At 52.1% G+C, this 12,457-nt stretch overlaps 2 protein-coding genes across 2 annotated transcripts in view; one reads left to right on the top strand and one right to left on the bottom strand.

The window, feature by feature from the left end:
- TMPRSS5 (transmembrane serine protease 5) overlaps window positions 1–1,441 on the top strand; it is a 5,315-nt gene extending 3,874 nt beyond the window's left edge. Inside the window, exons 9-12 of the mRNA XM_027655417.1 lie at window positions 267–365; window positions 634–776; window positions 1,111–1,263; window positions 1,433–1,441. Of these exons, the coding sequence (XP_027511218.1) occupies window positions 267–365; window positions 634–776; window positions 1,111–1,263; window positions 1,433–1,441 (404 nt within the window). The remainder of the gene's footprint in view (window positions 1–266; window positions 366–633; window positions 777–1,110; window positions 1,264–1,432) is intronic.
- Window positions 1,442–1,504: 63 nt separating this feature from the next.
- On the bottom strand, window positions 1,505–12,071 carry ZW10 (zw10 kinetochore protein). Its single transcript, XM_027655666.1, has 16 exons — window positions 11,952–12,071; window positions 11,156–11,290; window positions 10,076–10,177; window positions 9,911–9,988; window positions 9,663–9,822; window positions 9,312–9,458; window positions 8,689–8,880; window positions 8,327–8,490; window positions 7,932–8,114; window positions 7,438–7,676; window positions 6,454–6,525; window positions 5,648–5,817; window positions 4,955–5,085; window positions 4,541–4,672; window positions 4,110–4,312; window positions 1,505–3,244 (listed from the first exon to the last, which is right to left on the bottom strand). The coding sequence occupies exons 1-16, from the start codon at window positions 12,066–12,068 to the stop codon at window positions 3,124–3,126; spliced, it is 2,346 nt and encodes a 781-aa protein (XP_027511467.1). The 5' UTR covers window positions 12,069–12,071; the 3' UTR covers window positions 1,505–3,123.
- Between the last annotated feature and the right edge of the window lie 386 nt (window positions 12,072–12,457).

Genomic DNA, 12,457 nt, shown 5'->3' with positions numbered 1-12,457 from the left:
GGGTAGACCTGGTGTCCGAACCCGGTGGGTAGACCTGGTGTCCGAACCCGGTGGGTAGACCTGGTGTCTGATCACAGGTGGTAGACTTCTTGTCCCGACCCAGAGGGTAGATCTGGTGTCCCAGGACAGGTAGTGGACCTGTTCTCTGGGCTCATCAGTTAGACCCGCTCTCCGAGTTGGGCTGAGGGCTCTGCAGCCCTTCCCACACTACTCCTGGCAGAGCTGTCCCCGCTGCCCTGGCACCGTCCCTGTCCCCTTCTCCTCAGCTGCCATCCGAGCCGTGTGCCTGCCGCCCTCCCACCAGGACCTGCTCCAGGGCACACAGTGCTGGGTCTCTGGCTGGGGCTACACCACCCCTGACCAAGGTGAGCTCCCTCCCTGTCCCCCAGCACTGCCCTAGACTTTCCCCCTGCTCCCATCCAGCCCCTTCCATTCCGCATGTGAGCTTCCAAATGCACCCCCTGCCCTCGTCCCACCCCTGCTCCAGCAGCCTGCACCCCACACCCCCAGCTCCTGTGACCATGAAGTAATCCTAATTTCCCATCTCTGCCTTCCCCAGCTAGTGCCCTGCTCTCCCCTGCTGCTCCCTGCAGACCTTGTTTGTCCCTCTTGGCCCCCCTTTGCCCATCCCAGCACAGGTGGCCGGGACGCTGAAGGAGGCCCTGGTGCCCCTGATCGGGACCCGGAGGTGCAACAGCTCGTGCATGTACCCGGGGGAGCTCACTGCCAGGATGTTGTGTGCTGGGTACCCCCGCGGGCAGGTGGACGCGTGCCAGGTAACACTGGGAGCAGTGGGAATGCTGGGGGGGGTGTATGGACCCACCTGTCAGCCTCCTGGGGGCTGAGGGAACACGGCCACCTGGGACACAGCAGCCTGGTGAGGTCCTTGGGGAGGCAGGCTGCCCGATTTTGGATGTCCCACCCCTGGGAGCGTCCAGTTTGTCCAATTGGACGGGGCTTGGAGCTAGTGGGGGGTGTCCCTGCCCATGGTAGGGGTGGGTCTGGATGAACTTTAAGGTCCCTTCCCACCCAAACCAGTCTGGGATTCTGTGACCTGCCTGACCTGCCTGGGGGGCAGAGCAGCTCCCTCAGCCCTGGCTCTGCCCCCAGGGGGACAGTGGGGGCCCCCTCGTGTGCTGGGATGGATCCACGTGGCGCCTGGTGGGGATCGTGAGCTGGGGCCAGGGCTGTGCTGAGCCCAACCACCCCGGGGTCTACACCAACGTGGCCCAGCTCCTGCCCTGGATTCACCAGGTCACTCAGGTAAGCCCTGGTGTGTGCCCAGCCTGCCCTACAGCCCTGCATCTTCCACACACAAATCCCAGTGCCAGCATCCCACTGAACTCTGTGTCACTCCCCTTGACCCATGAGCCTCTGGGACGACCTCTTCTATAGCACTGATTCCTCTTTCTGTTTTCTTTTTATTTATTAGATCTACTAGAAATCAGGCAAGGAGGGACTGATTCATCCTGTCACTGTAACCTGAACAGAACCCCAAATGTGCTCAGTATAAATAGTTTATTAAAGAAAATAGCAAATTACATTTCTGTGAACAATAAACACGGGAGAAGTGCTTTCCAAAATAGGTGTGATTTTTGGATTGCTGTGTGTATAAGGACAAGGGATCCTATGAGTTGTCAGTGTAAGGGCAACACTCTCAGCCTTTGGGTGAATCACTTGGAGGGGAAGAAAAGAAAGCTGAGTTTTGAGTGGCAGATTCTGCTTCAGTATCTCTCTTCTCTGCTGCATTCCCATGTGCTGGGCTCGGTCTAACTGCCCATTAGACTGGACTTCCCCTTCCTCACACCAGTTAAACCAGAGCAGAAGGGTTCTGCAAGGACTTGGGTGACACAGGTCAGGGCCTCAGGCCCTGCAAAAATGCTTGGAATGGGAACAGAAGTTGGACAACAGTGCAAATGAAAAGGATACAACAGGAGATAACAGATTAAAAACACCAAGCTCTATGACTGAAACTTTAGTGAGCATGACAGGGCAGGAAGAACTTTGCTCCATCTTGGCCTCTGGGCTAATTTAAGTGAATGCTCTCAGTGAGTTTTTCAATTAAATTGGGTGAGAAATTTCTCAAAATCTAAACCACAGCCTTTTGTGACTGAAAAAGACAATGCTACGAGTGCACCTTTCATTCCTTTTTTACATTGGTTTACACTGTTCTTAAAGGACAGAAAATATAATACCAGAAAGACACCAGAGCTACCCAGTTCACAGCCAACAAAAACACAAAGGAGCTGAACTGGCTTCTACAGCTGGTAAAGCGAGACTGAAAAATTCTAAGTCAGTTTTGAGATATTTTCCATGAGAAATAAGAGAATTTTGCTACTTGTGCAAAACCCTGTGACTTGATCACCAGTTCACTCTGCACAGGATCTCCTTTCCCCAAATCCCCCCTAAATTGTTGCTCTCTTGAGGTCTGTCCCTCAGAAGAACCTGAGGTGGGAAAGAGCTAAGTTTGGCACTTCAGCACTCCTGGGAGGATAGCAAAAGCTCTCAGAGTGTGGGTTTCATGTGGAACTTACAGGGACAGAAGAGGTAAGACAGAGAGGGGCTCCAGGCCCCCTGATGTAGAACTGCATAGATGAGAGTCACTACTGAGCAATAAAACCCCTCTGCAGGACCCTGAGGCCAGTCTGAGATGAGGTTCCACAGCACCTCACATGGGAGGATCATCTGGCAGCAGTCCCTGTGCTCACAGAGATGCTGGATACAAGGTTTGATTTATTTTCCTATGCTGGCCTGAACGGGAAGATGAAATCCTAGAGAATGGGAACTAGCAAACATCAGTAAAAGCATCTCTCCTTCTCCAGGACACCCAGCAGCTCCTGAAGGAAAACCTGGATTTGGGCAGAACTGCTGTGGGGAGCGTGGCAGGAGGTGTCTGTGTGTTCCTCACCTGTGAGCTCCTGGTCCCAGACTCCCAGCCCCTCAAACACTGAGCCAGGAAATGTTCCTTCTCCCCCAGCCAAGCTCCAGGAAGCACTTACCCAATTCTAACATTGTTTTTTTTACACCAGTACAAATAAAAAAGGTCAAATCAAAAAAATATCTGAAAGTCTCAGTTTGCTCTTGCTTTATCAGAAGATGCAAAGTGCAGGTGGAAATGTGGGGTTACTTGATTTTGGCCAGTGCTGCTGCTCTCCTTTCTGTGTTCTGGAACAGGGCTCGGATCAGACTCTTCACTTCAGCTGCTGAGAATTCGGCTGCCAGAGGGCCCTTCCCATCTGCCCACCTGCAGGGGAGAGAAAGAGCTTTATTTAACCAAACTGCCTGGGAATGGCACATGAAGACAAGCCTCTGAGGAGCTGTTCCAGTGGTCACCAACCAGGTATGTGTGCAGCCCCAGCCCAGAACTGTTTAGCCAGGTACACAGAGCACCAGGTTGTGAGGTGATTCCTGCACTCAGCACCTTTTCTTTCTCCTAAATACACCTAAAGCCTGTCTGCAAAATTCCCATTTACCTCCTTAAGAACACAAGGAAGTGGTTTATGCCCAGGTGGAAGTGGAGTTGGGAACCTCTGGTGAGTAACCCAGTTCCAGGGGCCCAGGGAAGGAGCTGCCTTCCCTCTGTGCCCTCCCTGTGGCTGGTGCCTCTCTGGTTTAACCTGCTGAGAACTGGGTGTTTTCTTGCCCTTCAGAGCTCTGTGTGAGGCAGCTGCGAGCAGGGACTGCCCAGCTCCTGCCAGCCAAGGTAACAGAAGGGATTATGCAAATCCTCAGGGACAGTTCAGATGAATCCCCCTTGCAAGGTAAAAAGCAGCAAGAAACAGCATCCTAAAAAGCAGGGGGCACTCAGGTGGAATGATAGCCAGGCTGCTCCCTGTGAGACACCCCTGAACTTGGAGAAGACAAGGGGACCAACACTCTGTGCTTGGCTCTCCCACAGCACCTGGTTTTTTACCATTTTGCCTTTTCCTTCTGCTGCAGGAAATTATGGGCAAGCTTGAAATGGACTGTGAACACCCAAAAGCAGTCCCAGGAGCAGCTGCCTGATCCTCAGGAGCAGTGGCTGCCTTTCCTCTGGACAGCCCCTGCTGCTGTCAGACACTTCCCTGCTCCTGAGAACCAACTGAGAAGGGAGAAAGGAAGACACCTACTGATCCACTATTTCCTGGAGGTTGGCTTGCAGGATGATCATCAGCTCTTTGAATGTCATCCACTTCTCCACGTAGACTGGAACTTCCTCTTGGTACTTCTTGTTTTTCTCTTCTTCAGGTAGAGGGGTGAAGACTTGGGGTCCCTCCTCCACCATGATCCTACAGAGTGAGTACAACCTGTCTGCATCTTCTGCAGAGATATCCTGCAATGGAGAAAACCTAATTAACAGTGGAGTAGGGAGATTTACTTTTGGAGTGCCAAGTGAAATCAAAGCTTGGTGTTGTGAACGTTTCCCATGGACACACAGTTACAATTTCTGTGAAAGGCAACTGCTCCCCTGAAACCCGACTTTGGGACCAGCAAGGTCACAAATGCCAGGTCACAAATGTCCCCACCACCCCAGGGCTGGCACATCCACCCCAGCAGGTACCTCCAGGGCAACAATCCTGGTGACAATCTCTGCCAGGGCTGTGTTCAGTAAGGTCCCCATGGCCTTGCAGTACACGTTCACTGGGAAGACATCCTGCCAGACCTGGCCCAGCCTCTTCAACTGATGCAATACCTGGAATGAACAGCTCTGTGTTACCAACATGTTATCAAAAAGAACATCAGGAAAGGCACCAAGGGATAAGGTGACCACTTATGGTCAGAAACCAGGCTGAAAGAAGCAAAAGGCAACGAAATATCCTGCTAAAGACACAGTCCAGGATAAAAATAAAAAACATGTCAGAAAATAGTTGTTTTACCAGTTCCAGCCTGCTGAAACAGGACTGAGATTACACACTGGACCTTCCCCAGGACACCTGCAGACAAAGGGATGTCTGGCTTTGACTGCCTTCCTTACCTGCCTGATGGCTTTGTTTGCTGCATGGAAATTTTCCTCATCATCCATGTTAGAAAAATTCCTGGCACTTGAGAGCCTCTCCAGGATTTCCCCCTTCTGCACTCGCATCTGGGCCTTAAAGCACTCCATCCCTTTAGGAGGAAAAGCAAGCAGAGAGAAGCAGTTAAGCAATTAACTAAATTTGCTGTGCCTATTTATGACTACAATTGCTGAATAATGAACTTGCTATAGTGTTTTATTTTTAATCGAATTTCCAGTCCCTAAACAGTCTCATAGAGCCAATTTAACCAGTAAGCTTTTGTGCAGCTTGCATTGCTACAACACTTCTGAAAAAGAGCAGAGTAGCAGTAATTAAGTGTGGATGACTCCTGTTAGCTGACACAAATTTATCTCTGAATTTGTTTCCACAGGATAAACTGAAGAAAACATTAAAGGACTGAGCAGCAGATCCCAAAACACAGTGCTACAGCATTGTGCTGGAATACACATAGTTTGTGGAACTATGTGCTGGACAAGAGCTGGGCTCCAAAGAGCCAAGACTGCCCAGTTTGGAAAATGTTGTTGCCACAAATAATAAGGATGCCCTGCTCCCAGGGAGTCAGCAGCCACTCCTCCATCAAACCACCCAGCCCCAGCTGCCAGGGTCCATTGCCACGTGCCCCAGGCGTGTGTTTTGGGCCAGGAAGGTGTTACCCAGTCTCCTGAAGGCGGGCACCAGGTCCACGAAGGAGGCTGCCCCGTTGCTCAGGATGTTGGTGGTGCGGTAGCGGAACTGGTGGCCCAGGGTGAGCAGGTGGTGAGCGAGGTACATGCAGTTGTTGTGGTGGATGGCTGCCAGCTGGGGGAACTTCTGCAGGCTCTCCCTGCCCCAGGCAGGAGGAAGAGAGAAATAAGAAATGGATTTCTTTATTAATCTGTTAAAAGAATAGTTGTGCCTACCCCAGAGAAACTCGCTGCAGGCGTTGCAGAAAATGGGCGAGGCCTGACTGGCATCAGTCAGAATAAAAATAATGAACTTGTCACATTCCCAAAGGATCCCACAGGAAAGGAGCATTTGAACCATGTGTTATCCCGCTCTTTTTCCAGCCATGGACTTCCAAACAGAAATATACTTTGTTACAGCAAAGTTATGGGGAGGAAAAGGGAGAGAAGTCCTGTCAGGAACACTCCAATGTTCTCTGACAGGATTGTGTCCTTTCATTGTCCCTTCATTGCTGCTTTTTGCAGGAAAAACATCATTAAAAGTCTGTGCATCAGACGTGGGGTTACATGGCTGGAAACAAAACACAACCATGCAAGAACTTCAACCATCCCCCTGCTCACTGGACTGGCAACTCAGAAACCCTCAAACACCTACTCTGCACAGGTATGATTTAGTAATAGATTAATAAGAGCTTTTTGCTGCTGGAGGAAGCCCTTAGTAAACTCCAAGTGGGAGTGTCCCAGTAGCATTATTCCCTCTCAACACAGGCCTAGGGAACACACACAGACACACTTACTTGTGGTATGTTGGCACCACTTCATAGAACAGCTGGAAGATTCTCCTCACCGAGTAGAAGAGCTGCACACAGCTACAGGGAAAATGAGGGTCAGGTCAGCCTGGCAATGTCTTGTTCACAGGTGACCCTCAGCCTTCTCCAAAACAGGGCTTTATGAGCACTGAAGCACTGGCACAGAGTGGACTGTCAGGCTCAGTGACAGCCATGTCAACGTGCTGCCAAACTCACAGAGGCTGCAGTGACCTTGGGAGGTCAGCGTGGAAAAGCTTCAGAAGGGAGATATGTGAAACCCCAGGAACAAAGGAGACAGTGTCCCTTCCCCACCAGGTGTGCACAAACACTCAGCCCTCTCTCTGCCACTGAGGGGTTACCTGGGCAACAATCCTGCTCCATGGCTGTGGTCTCTGGTTTTTAAAGTACACTTTACGTGGTCCTCAATATTTGTTTTCTCTCAAGAGCCCTGCCAGCTGCAGAGCTGGAGCTCTTTGCTTTCACCAGCACAAAGACAGCAAGAACTCAGCTCACAATGGGTGCCAGCACTTACCATTTGGTTTGGAAAGAAGAGATGGGTTTAATGTTTCTAAACAACTGAGAGCTACAGTGGGATAAATCAGTGAAGTGGACACTGCAGTAGCATCTCTCCCATGAAGCCATGGACTATGTTGTGCACAATGGGGAGTTTACAGTGGCTACACTGCTTTAATGGCTAAAATACAAGGCAGTGCACCTGAATGTTCCCTGAAAACCCAACCCCAAAGGCTGCTTAATCCAAGTACTGCAGGGAGCAGAGTTTGCAGCTGTACCCGTGTCCTGCACGAACCCAGGGCTGCATCCACCAGCCACAGTGAGAGTAACTTCAATGACTGATTCTAATTTTTAAGTATATCCTATTCTTTTAAAGTTCCTTTAACCTATTCACAGCTGCTTGGTGTTGCTGCAGGCAGTGAGCTTCTGACACCCAGATTAGTGATCAGTAATTCCTACCACTGGTCCGTGCTGACTGTGGCCTCCAGCAGTGTCTGATAAACCAGCTCCATGAGCTGCTCCACGGAGGAGCTGATGCGACACGTGGGCAGGGAGAAGGTGTACTGGCTCAGCCTGGTCTCCCCCTCCAAATTCACTGTGCCATTGTGCAGAAGGTTGGAGGGCTTTTGCATTTTTGAGTGATCTCCTGATGCAGGGTCAGGCAGCTGTGGCAGGGTTACACAGGACTCAGGTGTGATCTGAGGGGAGACAAGAGAGAGGTATAATGGAATTTAGAGCCCACAGAGAGGAGACTGTGTGAGATTACAAAGCACTGAATGACAGAGATTTAAGACTCAAACACAAGACTTGCAGCGTTATTAAAAGATGTTTAGAAATTGTCGTTTGCCAAGATCCCCAAATAATCCCAAGTGCTCCACAAAAAAAGGACTTGACTGTTGTAGACAATCCTTCCCCAACCCTTATTTTTCCAGAAAAACCGTGTGTTGCATCACCTTGACAGTGTTGTGGATTTCTGAGGTCATCAGGTTTCTGGCTGCTGCAATCACATCCTGGCACTTCTTGCTGGCAAAGTGGGAGTTGACATTACGGGCATATTTCAGTAAGTCAGTCGTGTCTCCTTTCAAAAACTGCATGTTCTTTAAGGCCTTTTCAAATTCCTCTGTGGATTTAATCACCTGAGAAGAGCAGACACATGTTTTACATTAACACAGCCTTCCAAAATCAAAGAACCAAACTAAAAATTTGTATAAACTTCCACTCAGCTGAAAGCAAGGGATGACAACAGGTTTTAGAGTGCACTGAGCACTAAAATGTCCTCCTGGGCTACCTGGGGCTCTGTGTTCAAACTGGACACCTGGCATCTCCTGAGGGACTTTTTGAGACCCACCTCTGTGTACTGCTCCAGTTTGCTGCTGTTGCTGGGGATGGAGTTCACCAGGCAGTTCTGAACGAGGCAGTTGGAGAGCTCTTCCCAGATCAGCTCCCCCAGCAGCTCCGCCAGTGTGACTCTGCCATCCTTTCTGTCCTCCCCAGGCTGCTCAAGAGGCACATCTGGATTCCAGAGAATACAAATGGATCTTAATACACCTGTTTCCTGGACCAGACCCTTCACCAGTTCAAAAGACTTTCCTCTTGCATTTCCCTCACATGTAATATTGATTAACCACCAGATATTCTGGAAATTTCTGCTCCAATTACACAGACAAGGTACTGATCATCGACTAATTACAAAAGGGAGAAGCTACCTACTTAGCAGGTATTTGTGGAGAACTTCAAAAATAAGCTTGATCTTGTCAAAAACCTCCATGGGAGAGGACTGATCCAAGGCAGGCTCCTCGGATTTAAACCTCAGGATGAGCACGTCTGGCCGCTCCTCGGTGAGTGGCTGCAGGGATGGGTATGAAATCACTGGCTTGAGGATGTATTTCAGCAACAACTGGCCTGAGAAAATGAAAAAAAATATGTTTTCCAACAGCAGAAGACAGGTAGTTTGCTACAGTGAGGCCCAGCCCTGGATACTTTGGATGTAGAGACCCTGCATGAAGTGGAAGAAACAATCTCTTGATCAACTGTATCAGGGAGCAGCTAACGAGGTAAAACTCTTCAACCATCAGACTATGAAACCATGCAGTCACAAATTAAAAGCGTACTGGATTGTCAGGAAAGGACAAATAATTCCAGGTAAATAATAGGATAAATATTTTCCTATTAATAAGAATCACAGCATTCACTTCAGAGTCATGGGAAACACCAGCCAGGAGAGAAAGATTTTCCAGAGTACTGCTGGAGTGACCTGGATCTCAGTATCTGTCCCCAAGCCTGAACCCCTGTCCCCATGGGCTACTGGGCTGAGTTTGTCTGGTCTGTCTTACCAAAAGCTTTCAGCCTGGTGTGCAGCTCTCCCAGGACAGCCAAGGCCTGGAGCACAGATGCCACAGGTGGGCCAGCAACCTCCTCCTCCTTGGATGGCATCGTGTGTAAGTGCAGCTCTGAGTGCACCACTGCCTCCAGGCTGCTTTCTAAACACAAAGAGCTCTGTCAGAATGGGATATGAGAAGCTGCTCAGTGCTCAGGTGGCAGCTGAAGCAGTGTTCAGAGACAAAGAGCTCATTAAACCACCGTACTCCAACAGTTTTAGTGCATTTCCCATCTTGTGGGTGCCTGGAAACAGGCATTTCTAACAGTGCAGCAAAACCAGTGAGACAAAGCAGAACTGTGAGCACCTTTGGAAGGAGGGAGCTGCCACACAATGAGTTTCTGCCACTCTTCCCCCAGGTGGCAGAGCATGTTCTGTGTCTGCACCGTGAGCTCCGTGCCGAGCGCCCTCAGGATCTTCAGCTCGAAGCCCTTGCGGGATTCCAGGTTCCTGAGGCTGCCCCGTGCCTGGTGGGGAGGGTCAGACACACAACACTGGTCAGTGCTGCCCCTGCAAAGGAACTGATGCAGTTTATGCTCAGGAAGCCACTATTACCTTTTCCAGTTGCTGAGCTGCTGCAACATACTTCTTCTCCAGCAGTGCAGTCTTGTGCTCTTTGATGGCTCTGTCGAACTGCAACAGAATGATGTCGAAGCCCAGAACGATGTCTCAGACTGAGGAGTGTGATTTTAAGCTGCCCCCCCTCCCTCCCCTCCTCACCTCCTGCAGCTTTTTCAGCACACTCAGGACCAGCGTGTCCCGCTCCAGCTGCTGCTTCAGCTCCGTGAATTCAGCAACAGCCACATTGAGATCTCGCTGGACCTAAAATAACAAATTGTTCAGTTCACTGGCAGCAGTTGTTATCAGGCACATTTCCTCTTACACATGAAATTTAGAGTATTTCTGTTACTAGAATAATTTGGTGAAGAGGAAAATGGCTCCATCCATTTTACTTCTCATAAGCCCTAGAAACACTTACAGGATGGGTTTTTCTTTTAATACATAAGAGTCATAGAATGGGTTGGAAGGGCCCTTAAAGATCATCCAGTTCCTACTAGACTGCAGTTTTTTTAAAGGCACTGTAAGGAAATTCAGTCTTAAAATGCAGTTAAAATTACTTCAGTGTTTCTTGAGCACAGCCATATAAACACAAGGATGCTTGAACTGAGCCAAAAGTCAATTCTCAGTGAACACCACTGCAGAACTCCAGATGCTGGGACATCAGAGGCAATAATCAGAGTGTGAGTCTTCAACCTGACCTGCAGGAGCTGCTCATGCTCCCCTTCAGACCTCACTGGATGTGCACAGGTATGATTTGAGTTCCTGTTCTGCTCTAAACCACTGGGGGACCAACATGGGTCAGTTTGTGTGTCACACCCCCTGCAACAGCCAGGGCTGGGCCTTCTCTGGGAGGGACACTGTGACACGCCTTCCCACCTGCACAGCAACAGGACAATCCCTTAATGACAGCTCTTAACTTGCACCCTGCTGTCACACACACCTGTGTCACCTCAAGACATTCCTTAGGGGTGGTGTCACTTAGTCAAGAGTCACAGAATCATGGAATATCCTGAGTGGAAAGGGACCCACAAGGATCATTGAGTCCAACTCCAGGTCCTGCTACCCACCCCAAAGTCCCACCCTGTGTCTGAGAGTGTTGTCCAAACACTTCTTGAGCTCTGGCAGCCTTGGGGCTGTGACCTCCTCCCCCCAGTCCCCTCCCAACACACCATGATGGGGTGGGGGCTGCAGATTTGGGGTGAAGCCACGTGGAATCCCCCTGTGCCCCCCTGCAGTCACCTCGTTCTCAATGCTCGCCCTGAGCAGGTCGATGTTGCTGGACAGCCCGTCCACCTGTGCCACCAGCTCCTCTGCACTCTGCATGCTGGGCAGGAACTCGCTGTACTTCTTGTTTATCATGTTGCAGACTTCTCCCTGGAGAGAGGGAGCAGAGAGACAGCGTCAGCACGGGGAGAAAGGAACGAGGTGAGAGATGGGGGCACCCCGGGATGAACCAGGGCTGGACACCCTGATCTGACTGACCAGGCTGTGCAGCTGGTCCAGCCCAGGGTTGGGGCACCCCGGGATGAACCAGGGCTGGACACCCCAGTCTGACCCATTTCTGGGACAGAATCCCAGAATTGGTGGGGTTGGAAGGGGCCTCTGGAGATCACCCAGTCCAACCCCCCTGCCAAGGACAGGGTCACCCGGAGCGACTGACACAGGAGAGCGACCGGGTGGGGTTGGGGTTTGGAATGTCTCCGGAGGGAGAGACTCCGGGACAGAGAGGGGCACTCGGACTGACCCAGGGCTGGACAGCTGGGCTGACCTAGGACTGGGCACCCTGATCGGACTGACCAGGGCTGGACACTGCAGGTTGAGCCACTGCTAGTGGGACACCCTGGACCCACCCAAGGCTGGATACCCTCATCTGACTGACCCAGGGCTGGGGCACCCCGGACTGACCCAGGGCTGGCCATTCCGGGCCGGACACCCCGCTCCGGGGGACCAGGACGGACCAGGACGGACACCTGGCTCCGCGCCGGCCCCGCTCCCCGCCGTGTCCCCCCGTGCCTCCCCCCGTGCCCAGCCCTGCCTTGAGCTCCTCGACGCGGCGGGACAGCCTCCCGACGCGGGTGCCCAGGTGCTCCTTGTCGAGGCGGCCCGAGTGCGCCAGCACGGCCGCCACCAGCGAGCCCGCGCGCGCCGCCATGGCCGCCCCGCGCCGCTACGGCGGCCGGCACGGACCAGAGCGCGGAGCGGGGGCCGCGGGGAGGGCCGCGGGTTCGAGGCTGCGGGGGGACGGCTGCGCCGGGGGGGAGCCGGGGCGCGGTGGGTGCGGGGGATGTGTGCGGGCTGGGGGGCTCCGGGGATGCTGTGCGGCCATCTGGGGGTGCAGGGGGGCGTGCGGGTGCCGGGGGCTGCGCGCCTGCTGCAGGGTTCTGTAGCTGGGGGGACACCAGTGAGTCCTGGGGTTGTAGGGCTGGGGGGCTCCGTGGATGCTGGGAGACCTGTGCATGCTGGAGGTCTGTGGCTTGGGGGGCACAGGGGGGGCGGGGGGGGGCTCCATGGATGCTGGGGACCTGTGGCTGCTGGGGTTCT

Source organism: Corapipo altera, unplaced genomic scaffold, assembly GCF_003945725.1.
Source record: "Corapipo altera isolate COAL_440 unplaced genomic scaffold, ASM394572v1 71, whole genome shotgun sequence".
Classification (NCBI taxonomy): domain Eukaryota; kingdom Metazoa; phylum Chordata; class Aves; order Passeriformes; family Pipridae; genus Corapipo; species Corapipo altera.
The sequence above is the reverse complement of the archived record's forward strand: the minus strand, read 5'-3'. Positions and strand labels throughout refer to the sequence as shown.